Below are 19498 nucleotides of genomic sequence, written 5' to 3'. Positions count from 1 at the left end.
GAGAAATGATTGGATGTGACAACTTGATATACAGGCTTGAATTATTGTGAGCTCGTGCAGACAAAAAAGACGATGCAATCTGGTAGACCCTACCTATGATAAATGGGAATGTTCCTGCCATAATTTAAATATTAACTAATATTTTACCGTATGTTGATATCTTTCCATGTGCAACATTTTACTGCGTGGGAATTACCCTGTATGCGTTTGAAAAAGAAAATGTTTTGGTGTGTAAAGAATATCAACGTGTTGGTTCTATTTATTTTTATTATTTTACCAGGCATGGCACTGATTAACTTTACCAATACTGCATTCAATGCAACAATAAGATAGAGACTCGCAGGCAGTGGAAGAGAACGCGACCGACTATACACTCCGTGACGCGGTGCATGCGTATAAGCTGCTCATTCAAGCAAACAGCGCCCGGAGTTTAAATGAGCCTTGTTTAGTGACATTACTTCATTTCTGCCGCGTACCACTCTGCACGTTTCTTGGATACTCTGCTGTTCTATTTCCCTGGACAGTACCACCTGCGTATATAATAGCGAATATTGCGTTTGGAATTACATGACACCGTCTAGATGGAACTAAAGGTGTATCTACTAAATATCGGCAGTGGTTGAAGAATCTTTTTGTTTTCCGCAGAGGAAATTCTCAGTGGATTGTTGGTTGAATATGGAATTACGGCGATAAAGAAAAGTTGGATTTTATAAACCGCGACGCATTTTCTTGGATGCATAAAATGGAGAGATAAAGCGTGTAACTCCCCAAGCTTAAGGAGAGCGTATTTGGCCACACCACACCGAGAGGAAATGCACAGAGGTGAGTTTTACTGAACATCTGAATTTTTCTGGGTTGTTCGGAAGACCACTGACGTAAAATGCTAATAATCACTCGCATAATGTGTAATGGTATTCGTCCTGTGCTTTTTTTTTTTTTTGCAAGACATACAAAACTCATAACGTACCACATCTGTTGTATTTTCTTTCGTGCGCCAAGCAACCTAGTTTCATGTTTTTTATGTTTGAACCTAAATACCTGAATGACAACGCCATCTGCAGGTTTACTTCAATTATATTTTAGCCTTTTAACCTACTGTTGCTGTTACAAAGGTTTATTGATACAGTTTGTCCGTCTCCTATATAATAGCTTATAGTTTGACATTCTCACCAGGCTATACAGCATGGGATAATTAATTCCAATGTAGGCTACTACTATATGTATTACTGGATTAATGATCTTAGGTAATCGGTTAAAATATATATATATATATATATATATATATATAATTGCTAAAAGGGAGTTTAAAATCGTTGTGATTATCGCTTCTCCTAGCGCATGGTACTAAGGTGACGGCCCACGCTGACTCGCGCATCCTATATGTGGTTTGGTGCGCCGCTTTTCAATTGTGTTTTGAAAGATTGCGATAAGTATAAAAATGGGGGAAAACGTTTATAGATGTAATGCTCTTTCGTTGCAATCGGTATATCATAATTATTTAGCACACGGGACTTGCGCATTGTATCAAGAACTGTTGCGTTTTTGGTGAGGGTGGTCAGGTACATTTTAATACCAATGTAGGCCCACTACTGTAGGTATGTTGTTTAAGGAACTTTCACTGTTTTCTTTAACGCTCCTATAACCTTTTAATTGCACGTGTCACAAAGGGAGAAAACCTAGGTCACTTCAATAACCTACTCTTTCTACGACGTGAAACGCGTGGAGTCTAATATGTATTATCACCAAGTTCTAAGTATAGTTATATATATATTAATGTGGAATAGATTGAGATAATTACAGAATCAAATTTAGCCAGCCATCTAACATTCACAGGGGACATCATAATGCAGTTTTTATTAATTTAACCAAGCAGGGTAAATACACATCTTTCAGCCATTTTATTGCGACGGCTTTCACACTCCCATTCTTCAGGAAGTGTATTAGGCTATTATGAATAGGAATTAAACCTTTTCAGACCAGACTTGGAGGTCAAAACAGTAAGTTTGCTTTTTCAACGGAGCAGTCGGCCATAGTCTACTTTTAAGAGGTACTTATTGTATGGCCTTTCGTTGGTCTAACATCGTTAAGAAGGTTCCAGAAAGGGTCAATCTGTGTTAATAGCTTTATAGTCAGACTGTGTGTGTATGCGCTCTTCATCATATCAAGGCCTGAAAAAGCAGACGTATGTGCGTATGATAGGGTTTCTGTGTGGTAGAAAATGTGGTGCCTGATTTCTTCTGGCAACTCTGGATGGCTGTAGTCTCTCCATGTTTCATTATGCAATCTGTCAGATTTCTGCTCTGGTTTAATGTGATATGTGCAGCGCAGTCTATTAAAACCCATTGGGGGTAAACCTACATGGGCTTATCTAGAGGAGACTAGGGTTGTGGGCTATCGTTTTGCACAGGGGACTGAGAGCATTTTTAGCACTGATATTGTAATACACTGTGCAGGGCTGCTGTTGCTGCCGCGGTCTTCGATGCCACTCTCTCTTTACGGTATAACGCCTGTGAGCCGTGTCCCATTTGCGCTGGCGCTGTCTTCATTCGGAGGTCGGTGCAGGGGGCTGCAGGAATGACGATGCGAGCCTGCCAATGAGTGGGCCTTGACAGGTCGTCAGAGGACATCAAAATGAAACATCAATGCCTTCTTTACTCAGCTGTAACTGGTAAGGTGGAGATAGTTCCTCAGGCGTTGGCCCGAGTTCGGCTGCAGGCTGTGGGTCACGACTCACGATATGCCTTGTGTCGGATTAGAAGCTCGTTAGGTCTGTTTTTAACACAACATATGAACCACTGGTGTGGTAGTGCACATTCAAGTTGAACTGCCATGATGCCTCTTGATGTTACAGTCAGTGTGCTATCATACTACGTTGTCTAAACGTTTTTGACGGTATACCAGATCATTAGCGCCCTGTGTGTATGTGTTGCTGTCAGTGTGCTTGTGTGTGTTATTTTGTTGGGTTATTAGGGATAGAAGTAGATAGAATTGTCATTGGTGTTTGGCCTAGCTCCTGCATCACATCTCTTCCAAAAATCATAAACACCTCTTCAAAACATTTATTATTCAGCTGCAGTTATTCAACTGAACCCAAAATAGGGCATGCTTTTCATGTAGTGGTCACTTGTATTTCCTATCTCACCTGACAGATGTCAAGCTTTATTATTGCTTTGTAATTTGGGATGTGTGAACTAGTCAGTTCAATTGCCTCATTTTACTATAATGAATTGTGCTGTGAAAAATGAGGGGGAAAATAACTGACATTGTATGGTTTTCTCTTACAGCCTGGGTACTCCTTATTCTGATAGAACAGGGATTTGCTCTGGCGCAGAGAACTAAAGGTATGTCACCTGTTGTCAGCATGTCGGATTAAAAGGGGGGGGGGCTTAACATTAGTCAAGCTGTGGCTCATTTAACACTTCAGCTGGTAGATTCCAAATAAATTGATCTCGTCCTGTGCTTTTCTGAATTAATAACCCCTGTCTTGATTGTTTTCACCGTCTTTTCCCAGAGTCCATTTCTCAGAACGATGACAGTCCGCATCAGAATACTAATGAATGTGGCACCTGGGTCCGCAACATCAATGGGGGAGTCTTCACATCCCCCAACTACCCCAACACATACCCCCCTAACAAGGAGTGTGTTTACATCCTGGAAGGTACATGTCTGATTCTGCCCACTTCACAGCCTCCACAGTGCCTCAGAATGGATAATGGCTACTGTCTGGTTTGTTGAATTCTGGGCTGTTTGTGAGTCACTGGCTACGCACATTCAGAGTCTGTCAGGCCATCCACAAGTCAAAAACCTTCATGTTTGTGTTTAAAACCCAGTCGACTGAGTAGGCTACTGGATTTGACAGTGAGGCTTCCTCAGTCGTGGGGGATGATACTTTGGGAAGCTCAAGGGCTCCCCCTGTAGATTCATCAAGATGCATAACACTTACCTTGACAAAACAGCATTGACAACCCTTAATGATCAATGTGCAAACAATGAGCAGGGCTAAACAAGGCCAATTCTCCAGATAATCATGACTCAAAACCAATAATGAAATGCATTGCTAATCTATCATCTTCAGAGGTCTTTGCAGGGTGAGACTCTATTCTCATCAGTCAGAACTACGTGTCTCTCTGGTGTGTATGAATAATTCATGTCTGCCTTGTTGACTGCATTCCATAGAATATTCAAAGTTGCGGTTGTCGAGTTATGAAGCTATGCAACCTACCTGTGGCGCAGTTTGTTGAGTGTGGTGTTTGTTAAGTCAGAGTTGCAGGTTTGATTCCCAAAGGGTCCTGAGTGATTGAAGTGTGAACTCACTACTGCTGTAAGTCCGGATAAAAGCTAAACCGATTGAGGTGTTGTACATTTAATATGACACATACATTTCTGTGGTCTTCTCTGTACTATTTAGGGTAACAAGGAGTGTCTGCTTAGCTGAGAATGTATGAGAGGTTTCGGTCATATTTCTGGGAGGCAGGGTATCCTTGTGGTCAAGAATTTGGGGCCAGTAAATGGAAGGTCACTGGTTGTAATCCCCAAGTTGTCATGGTTTAAAACCCTGTTGTTTTGGCCTTGAGCAAGACAGTTAACCCTAATTGCCTCCAGGTTGTCACTGTAAATAAGAATGTATTTGTAACTACCTGCTAAAAATATAGATAAAACCATAAGATCTTGTTTGGAACGTAAACAATATTGCTTCCCAAATTCCCACATAGCTCAGAAGTGCAGCTCATTTATTTCATGTTTGGGTGCTAGCTCGCTAACTCTACATTATTAGTGTCAGTGTGCTAGTGACATGATTTGTCTCCACATGTCTAGCTGTGACATTGTTAGTTTTCCTTTAATGGCGGTATCATTCCTTTGATGTTCAAAGACTATCCTTACAGTGTCTCATCAATTTCTCTATCTGTACCCTCTTTATGTTGACAAGCAGTAGGATGTGAATACTGTAGAAATCATGGAAGATCGGGATTAGCTAGATGCAAGCGAGATAAGTCATGTTTATTCTTGAAGGCTAGTTGAGTTACAGTTGTGCAAATGACACCCTTGTGTCGTACAAGGGTGTCATTTGCACAACTGTAACTTTTTTTTTTTACCAAGGGTACATTGGTGTTTTTGGATCAGAGCCTGAATGGAAATTTGCTGTCATGCCGAGTCATTTGTTTCCGTTCGAGTGCATATTTGTCAGAGCATGCATTTCTGTGAGCATGTGAGTACCTTTGTGTATTTAGGCAGGCATGCATAAACTGGCTGCATTAAGTGTAGGAAACCATGAGTTTTGCAGATTTTCAAACTGGCAACTACTGGTTTGTGTGCAGACTGAGTCCCTGCTGGCGAAACGTGACTGTGCGTACCACTACCCCCCCCCCCCCACCCCCCGTTCTCCTTCTCTCACCTCATCCAGCTCTCCCCCGTCAACGAATCCAGCTGGCCTTTGATAGGAACTACTACATCGAGCCTTCTTTTGAGTGCCGCTTCGATCACATCGAGGTACGGGACGGTCCGTTCGTCTACTCACCGATCATCGACCGCTTCTGCGGGCCTAAGATCCCAGGCGCGGTCACTTCCACAGGCCGCTTTATGTGGCTCAAATTCACAAGCGACGAGGAGCTGGAGGGCCTTGGGTTCCGGATTAAATATACCTTTATAGCAGGTACATGACGCATGTATTTTCAGAAACGAGTTACCCAGATTTATTTTCATGAGTCCTCATGGTCTCTTGGATGTGTGTATGACTTGTCTACTATCAAATGTTTAAAACATTACTTTTAGGGTTGCTTTAAAATGTATGTTTTTTGTTGCAGAATTATTTATAATTAGTAGAACATAATGTTTATTTGTATGTTTGACTGAAATATGTTTGTTTCTCAGACCCATTAATGCAATAACTAATTGGATTTGGATAACATTTGCTTAATGGCTAAAATATCAGGTGAAAATATTTAACATACGTATCAACGTACAGATGCATTAGACATGTCTACCTGCGGCAGGAAGAAATGAAAAAACAGTAGATTTATCTCACTATATTTGGTTTTCCTAATGTAAATTATGTTCTAATGTAAATATCAATGAGTGCTTGGAATGAAACCTGTCTCATGCTCTCAGTTAGAAGTAGCCTACTTGAAATAACCTCCTTAAATGCATTTCTAGATGTTAATAAGGACTACAACATATCCACATATCCAAGGCCTCTTTTTTTTACTTGTTTATTACCATCCAATGGTGTACAGTAGTATACTGAAATCAGTGTCTCACATCAGGCCACTGATATTACCTTCCTAGGGTGCTCCACAGTTTGTCTGGCTCACTGTAATGGGATCTTATCACTTCTCTTTACTCTGGAAATTCAGCTCTGTGGATCGAGACTTATGTGCATTCCTGCTTATCATTTCAGATCCAGATTTTCATCTGCACGTGGGTGGACTGTTAAACCCTATTCCAGGTAAGCTCTTCAATATTTCATCGGTTTGTCCAATCCGATTTGAAGAGCTCCGTGTGTGCTCTGAAGCTTACTGAGGCCTATTTTCAATGGACACATGCTCACGCACACACAAACACCTCTCTCTCTCACTCACTCTTGCTTTTTCCCCTCTTCTCCCTGTCTCTCTAACGTCTCTTTTTGTTTCTTTGTTGCCCTGTTTCTGTCACTTGCCCTTTCCCAATCCCATACGCTCGCCATGCCTCCTACAATTCTTCACTCTTCCTCAACCCCCCGTCCCCTGACCTCTCCCTGCTGTGCCCACATCCTCCACCCTTCTCTGTTTCTCAGATTGTCAGTTTGATATTGGTGGCTTTGATGGCGTTATCCGCTCCGGGCAGGTAGAAGAGGAGGATAAAGTAAAGCCTAATGATCCTCTGGACTGTATCTGGACCATCCGCGCTCCTCCTCGGGCCAAGGTGAGCATCTTGTTCACTTGCTTTTTCTGACCCGCTGGTGAAACGGGATGTGACGTCACCCGTTGGAAAGGTCCCGTTGATAGACAGATAGGAGGACAACCGGGGTCACGTTGTGCCCTCCCTTCTTTGGGAGTGGGTCATGAATTAACAATGGCATAACCTGGACGACAGGTATTAGAGTTTTGATGCAGAAAAAGCAGGAAATCGAAGTCAGCAGTGCTAGGAATTTAAGGTAAAAGCAGTCACTTAGCGCCTGCAGCCTTTCGACTTGTAACTAAGAGGCTGGATTGTACTTGGAGGAATTTACATGGTGTTGTGTAGAGCAATACAGAGAAAGGTTCGGGCACAACGTTGTGATAAGATCCTATCCTGTGCGTGGAAAATATCCACCTTGAGTCAAACGATTTAGTTTGCTTTTGCATCTGGGGCCAGTGATTCCCAGTGGTTCTGTGTGGTAAAAACCTTCTCTAGTCTGCCTGGATATTCCAAGGGGACATTTTCCAACAGCATTTTACTATGAATGTTTTATTCTTCAGTACCAATATCCCTCTACAAATGCTTTCATTTCCGCATTCATTCTGAATATAAGATGAATAGTCATGATTCTGTGCCATAATTCCGTAATTTCTGGTTATAGATTTACCTTCGGTTCCTGGATTACCAGATGGAGCACTCCAACGATTGTAACAAGAACTTTGTGGCGATATACGACGGTAGCAGCGCCATAGAAAACCTGAAGGCCAAGTTCTGCAGCACAGTGGCTAACGACGTCATGCTGGAAAACGGGGTGGGCGTGGTAAGGTTGTGGGCTGACGATACGAGCCGACTCAGCCGTTTCCACATGCTCTTCACCTCGTTTTTTGACCGTAAGTATCCCTCTAATCCAATCAGAAATGTCACTTAATGTTATTGTGAGCCATCTAATCCAAAATGTAATTTGCACAGACATAATTACGATCAGCCTGGTACTTCATAAATTCACAGGTCCTCTTCTCTTTTTAATTTACCTATGATTTAGTGGTCTGGTCAATATGTCTTGCAGACATGCAGCGGATGGATAATGAGTGAAAGGTTGGAAGAGAGGTACATGTAGGTGGGCCAACTGCCACTGCAGTGAAGTTAACTTTATATTAAAGTTTCAGATTTCTGTCGTCAAATACATTTTCAACAAAGCCTCCCAAAAAAGACATTTTCTGGAGTCCGCTCACAGGAGTGAACAAGAAGCACTTGTTTCTTTTCTCTGTTTCATTTTCAAAACATTATTTTACTGTTACTATTCTTTTTTAAGTCTCCGTTAAGAGATTGTCATAAAATGCATAACGTAGTGTTAACTTAAAACAGCTTTACAACCAAATGACATGGACACCTCAAAACAACAGTAATAACATAGAGAACATCTGCCCTACCATCAACCTGTTTTATGTTTTACATTTTTGGTCCTGAACTTATGAATACTTTATTGCATTTGTATTCAAATACATGTCAATAGCTCTGATTCAGTATGAATCTGGGTATACTGTATATTGTTCTGATCCACTGTATATGCTTTTGGGCCAGCATGTTCTAGTCAGGATCAGCATGTTCTACAAGCGGACAGTGATGGCGTATCCCAGCAGACATGTGGGAGGGTACAGTCGGCTCAATGTCCCTGTTGCCATTGATTGGCTGGAGCAGCCGTCAGCTCAAGACACTGCGTCTGGTTTATCTCAACCCAAGCGCAGATCTCTCCAGGGGCACTCCCCAGTCGACAGGGTGGAGGTTCCATCCCACTGTGGTGTCCTAGATGTGGGGGTGGGAGAGGTTCGGCAGGGCCTGCTTCGATCTGCTGGCCGGTCGATAAAACGTGTATTGATCTCAGTTCTTCTCAAAGGGAGATCCAAGTGCCCTTCTGGGTATACACTCGACACCGTTGGTGTCTGCTGTATTGCTGAGACCTGTTTTCTTTACACCTATAAATGTCAAGCCTTTGAGTCCTGCTGACCAGCCCACCCCCCCTTTGGATCTCAGTGACATTGTGTATTTCCTGCAAGAGCTCCTCAAGCAGGGTCTGTCTTCTTCCACCCTGAAAGTCTGCCTTGTGGCTGTTTCCTCCTGTCATTTGTGAATTGACGGAGCAAAATCAGGACTGCACCCCTTCAGTAGTTTGGTGTGTGCCCTCTGCGGTTTCGGCCGATGGTAATACCTGGCAAACCCACTTGGGATTTGGCCCCGGTCCTGGACACACTCTGAGCTGCTCCTTATGAGCCATTGGACTCTATTTAACTCCTGTCCTATAAACTGCATGCTCCTGGCCCTTACCTCAGCCTATTGTTTTGGAGATCTTATATCTACCAAGTTGATGTGCCCTAATGCAGTGTCTACACGCAAGGTCATGTCCAGGTCTTATAGGTCCCTGGTTTTTTACCTTTTTTCTCTCTTTGTCACACCATATTCATGCAAGCCTTTTGCCACATTTGTATACTGCATGGCTACATTGCCTGGACTCGGATGTTTGGTCAACTCTTTCTCTGCTTTGCAAAGCCAGCTCAGTGCAAGTAGTGGCTGTCCCAATGTTTGCTTTGGCGTATCACAACAAGCGGCAGTAGCTGTGTATTCATGTTCATTCCACCAGGGGGCTGTGGCGTCTTGGACACTTTTTAAAGGATTATCTGTGGCCGATGTCTGCACTGTGGGAGATTGAGCCTCGCCAAACATTTGTGAGTTTTTACTGCCTTGATGTCACCGCCCCTTGCACAGCACATAGTGTGCTCTCATCTCAAACAGAAGCGGTTGAGTAAATGGACAGTTTCTGTCCTCAGGGGGTTCTGGTGACTGCTCTTCCAGGCATGCTACTGATGGGCCACCACTTTCAGTTCCCACCTCATCACACTTTTATTATCCTTTGGAGGAGCACAGAGTGACCGATCAAATGGGATCTCACCATTATGTGGCAAGTGTGAAATTACAGAGGCCAAACTGCTCCAAGGCTTTGCCCTGTGTTCTAACCTGTACATCCACTGGGATGAAATCTTTCAGATTCTCTCAGACATCCTTGAGATTCTGCATGACCCTCTATTCTTTATACTGAAAGATTCAGAGGTCTAGGCATCTCTGCTTAGACTGCTGCCCCTGCGACCCGGCCCCAGGTAAGCGGAAGAAAATGATGATGATGATGATTCAGAGGTCTTAAAACAGCCTTCTAAATTCCTCAAAATTCAATATCCTAAATTAATTTTGGTTAAACAAAATGATGGCTCAGCATATTCAAGTACATTTTATTATATCATTATGTGTCAAAGATATTTAGCTTTCAAGGAACTGGAATTAAAATGTATAAATTAACAAATTTTACAAGTGAAATAAGGTTGATTGTAGGACAGAGGTCCTTGAACTTATTGCAGTTGTTTATATTGTGAAAAGATATGTTTTGTGAGAGCTATATACAGTTTTTAATCTTGTAATAAACTATTAATAATTTGATAAAATTCAAACCTAAATGTTGATTTGAGGGTGGAGGTCCTTCAACCAATACAAGTCTGTTATATTCACCGATGATATTGGGTCAGAACGATTTTGGTGGGTTACAATAAATATTGTAAATAAATTGTCAAATTACATGTTTTACATGTTTTACAATTACAATGTTAAACAAAATGACAGTGATGGAGCAATGCTATAGAAAGAAAAGGAAATGTTGCTTCTTCGTTACTGTGAGCAGGTATTTTTGAAGATATTGACAACCAAAGTCAACATTTTTAATATAAAGCCAACTTCACCACACTCCAAAAGCCCATTATTTTTGTTGATTAATTAAAGCCATCTGCATTCTCTGAGTAGGAAATAACTGACTGACATTAAAATCTAATTTTAGAAATGGAAAGCTACAGCATGTGGCATATCAAGCAGTGATGATGCAAAGCCAAGTATTTGTTTTAACCATTGCTGTGTACCTCAAAGCACCTTGACAAGTTAATTATATGTGTACAACAATGGCCATACCTACAGTGGGGAGAACAAGTATTTGATATTGTGGGCAGATTTTGCAGGTTTTCCTACTTACAGAGCACGTAGAGGTCTGTCATTTTTATTGTAGGTACACTTCTACTGTGAGAGACGGAATCTAAAACAAAACTCCAGAAAATCATATTTTATGATTTTTAAATAATTAATTTGCATTTTATTGCATGACATAAGTATTTGATACATCAGAATACATCAGAATAGCAGAACTTAATATTTGGTACAGAAACCTTTGTTTGCAATTACAGAGATCATACGTTTCCTGTAGTTCTTGACCAGGTTTGCACACACTGCAGCAGGGATTTTTGATTCAGTCACTCACAGTTGAAGAGTACCTATGATAAAAATTACAGACTTCTACATGCTTTGTAAATGGGAAAACCTGCAAAATCGGCAGTGTATCAAATATCATCATCTTCATCTTTAAAAACTGATGTATATTTGACATGAAATGTAAACGCTTAATTGCTTTCCACTGTTTTATAGTCATTGTAACTGCATACTGCTCTGATTCAGGCATGCTGGATCTGGTTTAAAAGTAGAACCCTTTTTCCAAAAAGGTTGTGATCCTGTGTAGAATTTAAATAAAAACAGAATGCAATGATGTGCAAATCATTTAAACCCTATATTAAATAGAAAATAGTACTAAGACTACATAACAAATGTTGAAACTGAGACATTTTATTGTTTCTTGCAAAATATATGGCCACTTTGAAATTATCCTTGCAGCACATTTCAAAGAAGTTGGGACAAAGGCAACAAAAGACTGGAAAAGTTGTGCAGTGCTAAAAAACGAAACCTGGTGGAATATCACACAACAAATTAGGTCAATTGGCAACAGGTCAGTAACATGTTTGGGGATGAAAAGATCATTCCAGAGAGGAAGAATCTGTCAGAATTGAGGATGGGGAGGGGTTCACCACTCTGTGAAAGACCGCGTGGGGCAAATATTGCAACAATTGAAGAATAACGTTTCTCAACTTAAAACTGTAAAGAGTTTGGGGGTCTCATCATATACGGTACATAACATCATTAAAAGATTCAGATAATCTGGAGAAATCTCTGTATGCAAGGGACAAGAAGGAAAACCGGAAGGCCATGATCTTCGGGCCCTCAGGCAGCACTGCATTACAAATAGGCACGATTCTGTAGTGGAAATCAATGTATGGGCTCAGGAACACATCTGACAACCATTGTCTGTGAACACAGTACGTCGCTGCATCCACAAATGCAAGTTAAAACTCTACCCTGCAAAGATGAAACCGTACATAAACAAGATCCAGAATCTTCGCTGCCTTCTCTGGGCCCAAGCTCATTTAAGATGGACTGAGGCAAAGTGGAAAACAGTCCTGTGGTCTGACAAATCAAAATGTAAAAAGATTTTTGAGAATCATGGACGCCGTGTCGTCTGGGCTAGAGAGGAGAGGGAACATCCGGCTTGTTATCAACGTACAGTTAAACAGCCAGCATCTGAGATGGTGTGGGGGTGCATTAATTCACATGACATGGGTGACTTGCATATCTGTGAAGGCACCATTAATGCTGAACAATATCAGGTTTTGGAGCAAAACATCCAGACAACATATTTTTCTGGGAAGGGCTTGCTTATTTCAGCAAGACAATGCCAAACCACATTCTGCATGTATTACAACAGCATGGTTCCGTAGTAAATTATTCTGGGTGCTAAACTGGCCTGCCTGCAGTCCAGACCAGTCAACCATTGAAAACTTTTGGCGCAATATGAAATGGAAAATATGACAAAGGAGACCCCGAACTGTTGAGCAGCTGAAATCCTATATCAAGGGAGTACATTTCACTTTCAAAACTCCAGCAACTGGTCTCCTCATTTCCCAAAGGCTTATGGAGTATTGTTAAAAGAAGAGGTGATACAACACAGTAGTAAACATGCCTCTGTCCCAATTTTTTTGAAACGTGTTGCTGGCATCAATTAAAACATTTTCATGTATTTTTCCAAAAATAATGAAATGTCTCAGTTTAATTATTTTATATTTTGTATTTGTACAATTTTCAAGTAAATATAAAGATAAATGATTTGCAGATCATAGCATTCTGTTTTTATTTGTGTTTTTTTACACAGCATCACAGCTTTTTTTGGAAACGGCGTTGCAATGTAAAATGGCCTAGGGTGTTTGCACTCTGTGGGCCCTGCACTGCTGCAGCATAGATTTGACTCGGGCCCAGTAATCATTCATTAGAACCTCCCTCTGTTCATTTTTTGTATATTAATATATTTGTCTCAATATATTTCATCTCAATTAAGCAAAAATGCCAGATATTTTTTTTTTACAAACAATAATTGTACATAACAGAATAATTGTGAATCACAGAATCACACATTGCAGTGGAGGAAACTACTTCCTTCACAGCAAAATTGTTCTTAGTGGTTGAGGTGCAGTCTTTTATTTGAGGGTATTTGTAGTTTTATTTGAGAGATTTTTCATCAATACCAAAAGAACCATTTATAAATTACAGGGTGTTTTGTAAATAGTCCCTCTATTTTAGAGTACCAAACATTATACCTTCACTCGTGTCTTCAAGATGTGAAAGCCAGGTTCCGTTGGATTCAGATCAGTTGATTGTCTAGACCAGTCAAGAATAATTTACCTGTACACAGGTATCTGACTGGAAAGTGTATTTTTCTTCATACAGTACCGGATGTCAGATCACTAATGATGAGGTGTATACTGCTACATTTTATTTAGGAGTTTTGGGTCATTTATAGGCTACCAAAGAAAATGGAGAGCATGGCATGAGCTTTGTGCATTCTGCCTGGCCAACAGTGAATCTGATTGGTCCAGACATGTACCAAGCCTGCAGCAACACTGTAATGTAAAGGGCAGATGATTCAAAGTTTGTAGAGTGTCTGATTTTTTAATATGTTTTATTTATAACAAAAGTGTGCCTTGACACATTTTCCATTAGCTCTGCTCTAACAAAGTGCCTTCAGAAAGGATTCACACCTCTCACTTTCTCCACATTTATCATTAATTGCATGTTTTGGCCCAATAAAAACACGTTTTTAGAAATATGCCACTTCATTGTAAACTAAAATATCTCATGGACATAAATATACAGACTCTTATCTGTTCTTTGTAGAAGTGCCTTTGGCTTGGCAAAGATTTTAGCTGGTTAGCTTGACTTTATATTATAAGGTGGCTGGCTCCAGTTAGCCTGGTTAGCTTTACTTTTATACTATATGGTGGCTGGCTCCAGTTAGCCTGGTTAGCTTTAATCTTGTATTATAAGGTGACTGGCTCCATTTAGCCTGGATTTAATGTTGGCTTATGGTGGTCCAGCAATGTATGCTGCTGTCTCTGGTTCACATGTACTGCTGCTCAATGGTTTTGAATCCTGCCCACTGCCCTTCCTGAATTTATTTTTTGTATCTTTTCACTGTCTCCATCAAAGCATTAGGAGAAAAGGTATAATAAAAGGCTGGACGTTATGGACACTTCACCTGGAGCCGGTATTTTTGATTTCATAATAGTAAGATCACTAACTTGGAATGATACACCACCTAAAACTAGGAATAAAAGGGTTTTTAATGCAATTTAAAAGTAAATATAAAAGTATTTGAAAGCTCACACCCCTTATCCATTCAGACTTATAGTTCTGAAATTTGGTACAAAGTCCCTCCCCTGACAAGGAACACATTTGCCTCAAGGTCTGCTGTGGATTTCCCCCAAACATGCTCATGGATCAGTTTAGCCACATGGTGGCACTTCTGCACAAGAAGAAAGCATTCACAAAAACTAATCAGCAAGCATTTTGTTTGAGCTACACTCCTGCAAAATATTCACTTTAAAGACATGGGCACATGGATGCTATATACCCGATTTGGTAGCTTGTCTTAGGGCAATGTGTCCAATTTGCCCTGTTAGTGGTGCTCTGGTGCCAAGCTGAGCCCTTGTACTGTTGCCTGCTGCATGTTTAATTGTTATTACCTCTGTGGTCATGGACTCTCTCGGGGGAACTGAGAAGATGGGAGAAACAAAACAGCACTGACACCCCAGAGAGTGAACAGGCTTTTTGAATGCGAGAGATGTCTAATCGTTTTGGAAGTGAGCATGTAGTCAGGGGAGCTCTACGCTCTCAACAGGAGATGGGAGGCTTGTTATGACCCCATCGTCCCGCTGTCAGAACTGCTTAACTTCACTGCAGTGGGAAGAAATGCGTTCGGCAACAGGGCCTAAACAGCGTGTATATGTCGAGGTGCATTGGGACCTGGTGGGGGCTAGTGTCAACCTTGCTGCAGTGCTGATAGGGTGTGACGTGTGTTTGGGGGGGGGATGAGGAGTGGCAGGCTGCTCAGATCTTTGATAAAATGCTTGGGGGGGCAGGAGGGAAGGGGATGTAAGTAATGTGGTGGGGTGCAGCCTGTTACGACCCAAAGAACCAGCCTCACACATCCATCTCCTGGGCCCAGCAGCCACGTTCAATTACCAGCCGTCTGTGCCGTCTCATGACTAGCATTGTAAGAGCCAGTTTAGTCGGGAGTCTCACAGCGCCTGGCCATCTGTGCCTCATGATGGCCGTCTCAATTGATTTACTGTGCTCCGCACTATTCAATGTTTTTCCGCTCTACGCAGTTGCGAGGAGAAGCAGCCATTTCAATTGCCGATCATGTCGAGCATCTGTAAATGATGATGTATGGTTTAATCTTGCAGACTGCTAGCGTTTATTGTAGCAGTTTACAGTAGCACATCTCCCAATATATTCTGTCTTGTCTCTGGTTTCAGCCCCGTGCAGTCTCAACTCATTCTTTTGCCATAGCAACATGTGCATCAATAACTCCCTGGTTTGTAACGGGATCCAGAACTGTGTCTACCCCTGGGATGAGAACCACTGTAAAGGTGAGGGAAATGTTAACTTACATTTCCTATCATCTATTACTTTTATGTGGTAAATGCAACCCAGCCATTACAGTAGACTTACCTTGTCTCTCCCCCTTTACAGAGAAGAAACCCAAAGGGTTATTCCATCAGATCACTAAGACCCACGGCACGGTGATTGGCGTGTCTTCAGGCGTGGTCCTTGTCCTCCTTATCATCTCCATCCTGGTCCAGATGAAACAGCCCAGGAAGAAGGTGGTAGCCCGTCGGCCGGTCTTCAACAAGGCCGGTTTCCAGGAGGTGTTCGACCCGCCCCACTATGAGCTCTTCTCCCTCCGCGACAAGGAGATCTCCTCCGACTTGGCCGACCTGTCGGATGAGCTGGAGAGCTACCACAAGCTACGCCGCTCCTCCACCACATCGCGCTGTGTCCACGAGCACCACTGCGGCTCTCAAGCCTCGAGCGGAAGCATGAAGCAGAGTCGCACCACCCTGAGCTCCATGGAGCTCTCGTACCACAACGACTTCTCCAAGCCCCCACCCATGAAGACCTTCAACAGCACCTACAAGAAAAGCTGCTACGGCTACAAACAGACTCATGACTGCGCCGAGCAGGTAATTGAAGACCGTGTCATGGAGGAGATCCCCTGTGAGATCTACGTCCGCGGGGGGGCGGCCGGGACCAGCACCGGGCCTGGGGTTTGTGGCACCCTCAGCTCTCGCAACGGGGGCCGTAACAACACGACCATCGTGGACCCCCAGCAACGTTCAATGTCCATGGATTTCTAGGGGCCGCAGGGAGAGGAGGAGGACGAAAAGGAGGAATGGACCTCCAGACTCATTACATTTTTTCTTTTTTTTTTCTTTTGGTCAGTCCAATGGTGAGGATACTAGCATGCAGATTCAGCCGATCCCCCGTATGCACAAAACGAACTGGAAGCTACCACAGAGGGGAACAGAGACAGGTCTAAACTACTTCAGACTGTGTTTTTACATTAATTATGTCAAGCACAGATGTATTATGCTTCTCATAACTTATTTGAGTCTTTTATTTCTGTCTGTGTACTATATATTAAAACTATAGGATCAAGCTATATTTTGTTGCTGAGCTTTTAACCTGTTTATTTGGTATTGTTTGATTTGATTAAAAAAATTGCATATGATGACTATGATGTGATACAGGTTACGATTAACAAACATACATGCAGATTAAATGTTCTGGGGAAAAAAGTTTATAATAAAACATTCTGAAGTGGCTGATTTTCATGTAGGATATCTAGACTGAGGAATATGCTTGTTCTTTGTGTGCTTTTTAACATGGTGGGCTTGAAATCCATTTGGGGATTTTGTTGTGGTCTGCAATGCCCATAGGACCAAGTAGAGAAGATAAGGGATTGGGTTATGGATTAGAATAAGGAGCAGATTACTCCATTACTTTCTGACTGTCAACAGCTGAGACTTTATTTAAGAAGTTGAAATAAAATGCTGAGTGATGTGATAGCAGATGGAAAAGGTAAGAACTGATGTGTAAAAGAAGCACGAACTGTTCCATCAACCAGAAAGAAATGGGCCACTTTTTATTCTTTCAGTCACTGGTTGTATGATTTCATTAACTTTGATTAAAGGAGAACTTACTCACCTGCCTGTGTCTGCCTTTTTTATTTACAAAATGAAATGCTGACCGTTGCTCTGATTTCTGTAACCATGTTTTTTTACTATCAAAACCCCAGACCATCTTAATGAAAGGCATTTGAATTTATTTTTATTTTTTCTCATTGATATGTGAAAATATGAATTAATATTTGACCCCAACATTAGCCATTCTAGAAGGATGTAAATATTTGTCTGTAAAACATGTTTTATATTGTATGATAAGTCACTGTCTTTTAGTATGTTACGTCATATAGAAATTGATAACATTATATTAGAAATGGTACTGTAAAATATACACTGTATGATAGTACACTAAGCTCTGTAACATCCCTATACTGCGCAGTGTAATAACTAGAATGTTAGTGTATACCACATTATTTCACTGTATATTGTACTCTATCCTTTGTGTAATACTATTGAGTTGTGTATTATACTTGAAAATTCTATACACCATTGTGTTAGATTTGATGTTTGTTTTTTTTAGCTCTTTCTGTATGTTTTGTAGTATATTGTAGAAATATATTTTATGTACACCCAGATGGCAGCAGCTTGGAACCCCCTTTGCCACCAGAATGACCTGCATTCTTTGCGGTGTTTGTGGATTCTCCAGTGTTCAACTTTGGCTCACCTAGTGCCAGGTAAACCTTCCCAATGTCAGTACACCACAGTCACCAACCTGTACTGTTAGTACCAGGCCGGAGGGGTCCATGGACTACTTAACAAATCCTGACTCTGCCATCTGCTAGACCTAACAAGAACCAGGATCCATCAGACTGGGCAATGTTCTCCCATTCTTCACTTGTTCAGTGTGATCACACAGCAGCTTCTTGTTTTGTAGCTGATAGAAAGTTAATGGCAGTGTGGTTGTCAGCTGCTATAGCCCATCCTTGACAAGGACTGTGATTTTGTGCACCCTGAGATGCTGCTTTGTGACCCACTGTTGTACTGTACTGTCATACTGCTCCTGTTTCCTTTACTATTTGTTATGTTTCACAATTCTTGCTATTCTCCTTTCACCTGTCATTAACAAGATGTTTTTGCCTACAGGACTATGACTGATTTGATGTTTTTTGGTTAGTTGCACTGTAAACCGTAGATGGCAATTTTAGCGAATCTGTAACTTGCTCTCTTGGCACTAACGATCTTACCACCATTTTACACAATCTAACATTCAACTGAACATTCACCAAATGCCTTAATGTCTCTGTCTGCCTGCTTCAAACAATATGCAACAGCCACGTGACTTCACAATTGTCCAGCAGTGAAAATGTTTTGTCAAACTACATTAATGTCCTCAAAAACCGTTCGGGCAAAAGGTGAACTTTTGTTAAAAATGTTGATCTAAAATGGCTAGCAGCTAGATCTTCTCATTGGCTGACGATGCAAGGGGCCAACAGCTTAACAGATCATTATTCTGGATGATTAAATCCTTATCCAAAGCTTTCTTAGTAAAACCACATGTGAAAGGAAAGATTCTTGGGATTTAAACTCACAATGCCAGATTTGGGAAAAAAGGTAAGGAATTGGGCATATATTACTGTCAGCTAATTATCCTGATGTAGTGGATTTGACTATCAGAACAGACTGGTGAACTTTTGATAAGCCGGGTTAAAATTGTTAATTGTGGTACTGTGTTGAAGGGAATAGCAGCCATCATCTTGAAAGGGAAGATTAATGTCATAAGGAGCTTCGTTCAGCCTATTTTGAAAAAATTATCTGTAGCTAATGATTATGAAAAACATTGTCAAATATATATTTTTACTAACTAAGCTCATCTAGCTGGGCTATATGTGCCACATATATTATTACAGTATATGAAGCAATCAGGCTTATTGATCGTATTGGTAAGATATCATTTTATGACTAGCTGTTTTGACATTGATATTCCCCACCATTTACTAGTAACTATTTTAAAGTGACTAAAACCGATCCCAATAGCATGAATAAGGTTTTACTAGTAACTATTTAGTAGGCTACTTATTCTATATTTACTAGTAACTATTCCAATAATATAAATTCCCTGTCCGTCTATCGTTTTATAAGTGGTTGTAATACACTAGTCCACATTTTCACACAGAACAGCATTAGAAATGTAA

General features: G+C 41.2%; 1 protein-coding gene across 4 annotated transcripts; it reads left to right on the top strand.

The window, feature by feature from the left end:
* The first annotated feature begins 382 nt into the window (after positions 1-382).
* LOC105026360 (neuropilin and tolloid-like protein 2) lies at positions 383-17389 on the top strand. 4 transcript variants are annotated; one of them, XM_010897763.5, is made up of 10 exons: positions 383-822; positions 2454-2668; positions 3285-3341; positions 3512-3658; positions 5402-5650; positions 6395-6442; positions 6770-6897; positions 7535-7763; positions 15657-15770; positions 15874-17389. In XM_010897763.5, exons 2-10 carry the CDS (start codon positions 2632-2634, stop codon positions 16536-16538), a joined length of 1674 nt encoding a protein of 557 aa, XP_010896065.1. In that variant the 5' UTR covers positions 383-822; positions 2454-2631; the 3' UTR covers positions 16539-17389. The 4 variants fall into 4 exon arrangements, with proteins under 4 accessions (XP_010896065.1, XP_010896068.1, XP_010896067.1 ...); XM_010897764.5 differs by lacking the exon at positions 383-822 and adding an exon at positions 972-1061; XM_010897766.5 differs by lacking the exon at positions 2454-2668 and having other exon boundaries at positions 384-822.
* The last annotated feature ends 2109 nt before the right edge of the window (positions 17390-19498 follow it).

This window comes from Esox lucius, chromosome 2, assembly GCF_011004845.1.
Source record: "Esox lucius isolate fEsoLuc1 chromosome 2, fEsoLuc1.pri, whole genome shotgun sequence".
Classification (NCBI taxonomy): domain Eukaryota; kingdom Metazoa; phylum Chordata; class Actinopteri; order Esociformes; family Esocidae; genus Esox; species Esox lucius.
This window is presented reverse-complemented; position numbering and strand designations above follow the sequence as displayed.

Coding starts and splice junctions, on each gene's coding strand:
- LOC105026360 (XM_010897763.5), top strand. CDS start 2,632: ATGAAACATCAATGCCTTCTTTACTCAGCTGTAACTG. Junction 3,659..5,401: donor GTGTGTTTACATCCTGGAAG/GTACATGTCTGA, acceptor CACCTCATCCAG/CTCTCCCCCGTCAACGAATC. Junction 6,898..7,534: donor GCGCTCCTCCTCGGGCCAAG/GTGAGCATCTTG, acceptor TTCTGGTTATAG/ATTTACCTTCGGTTCCTGGA.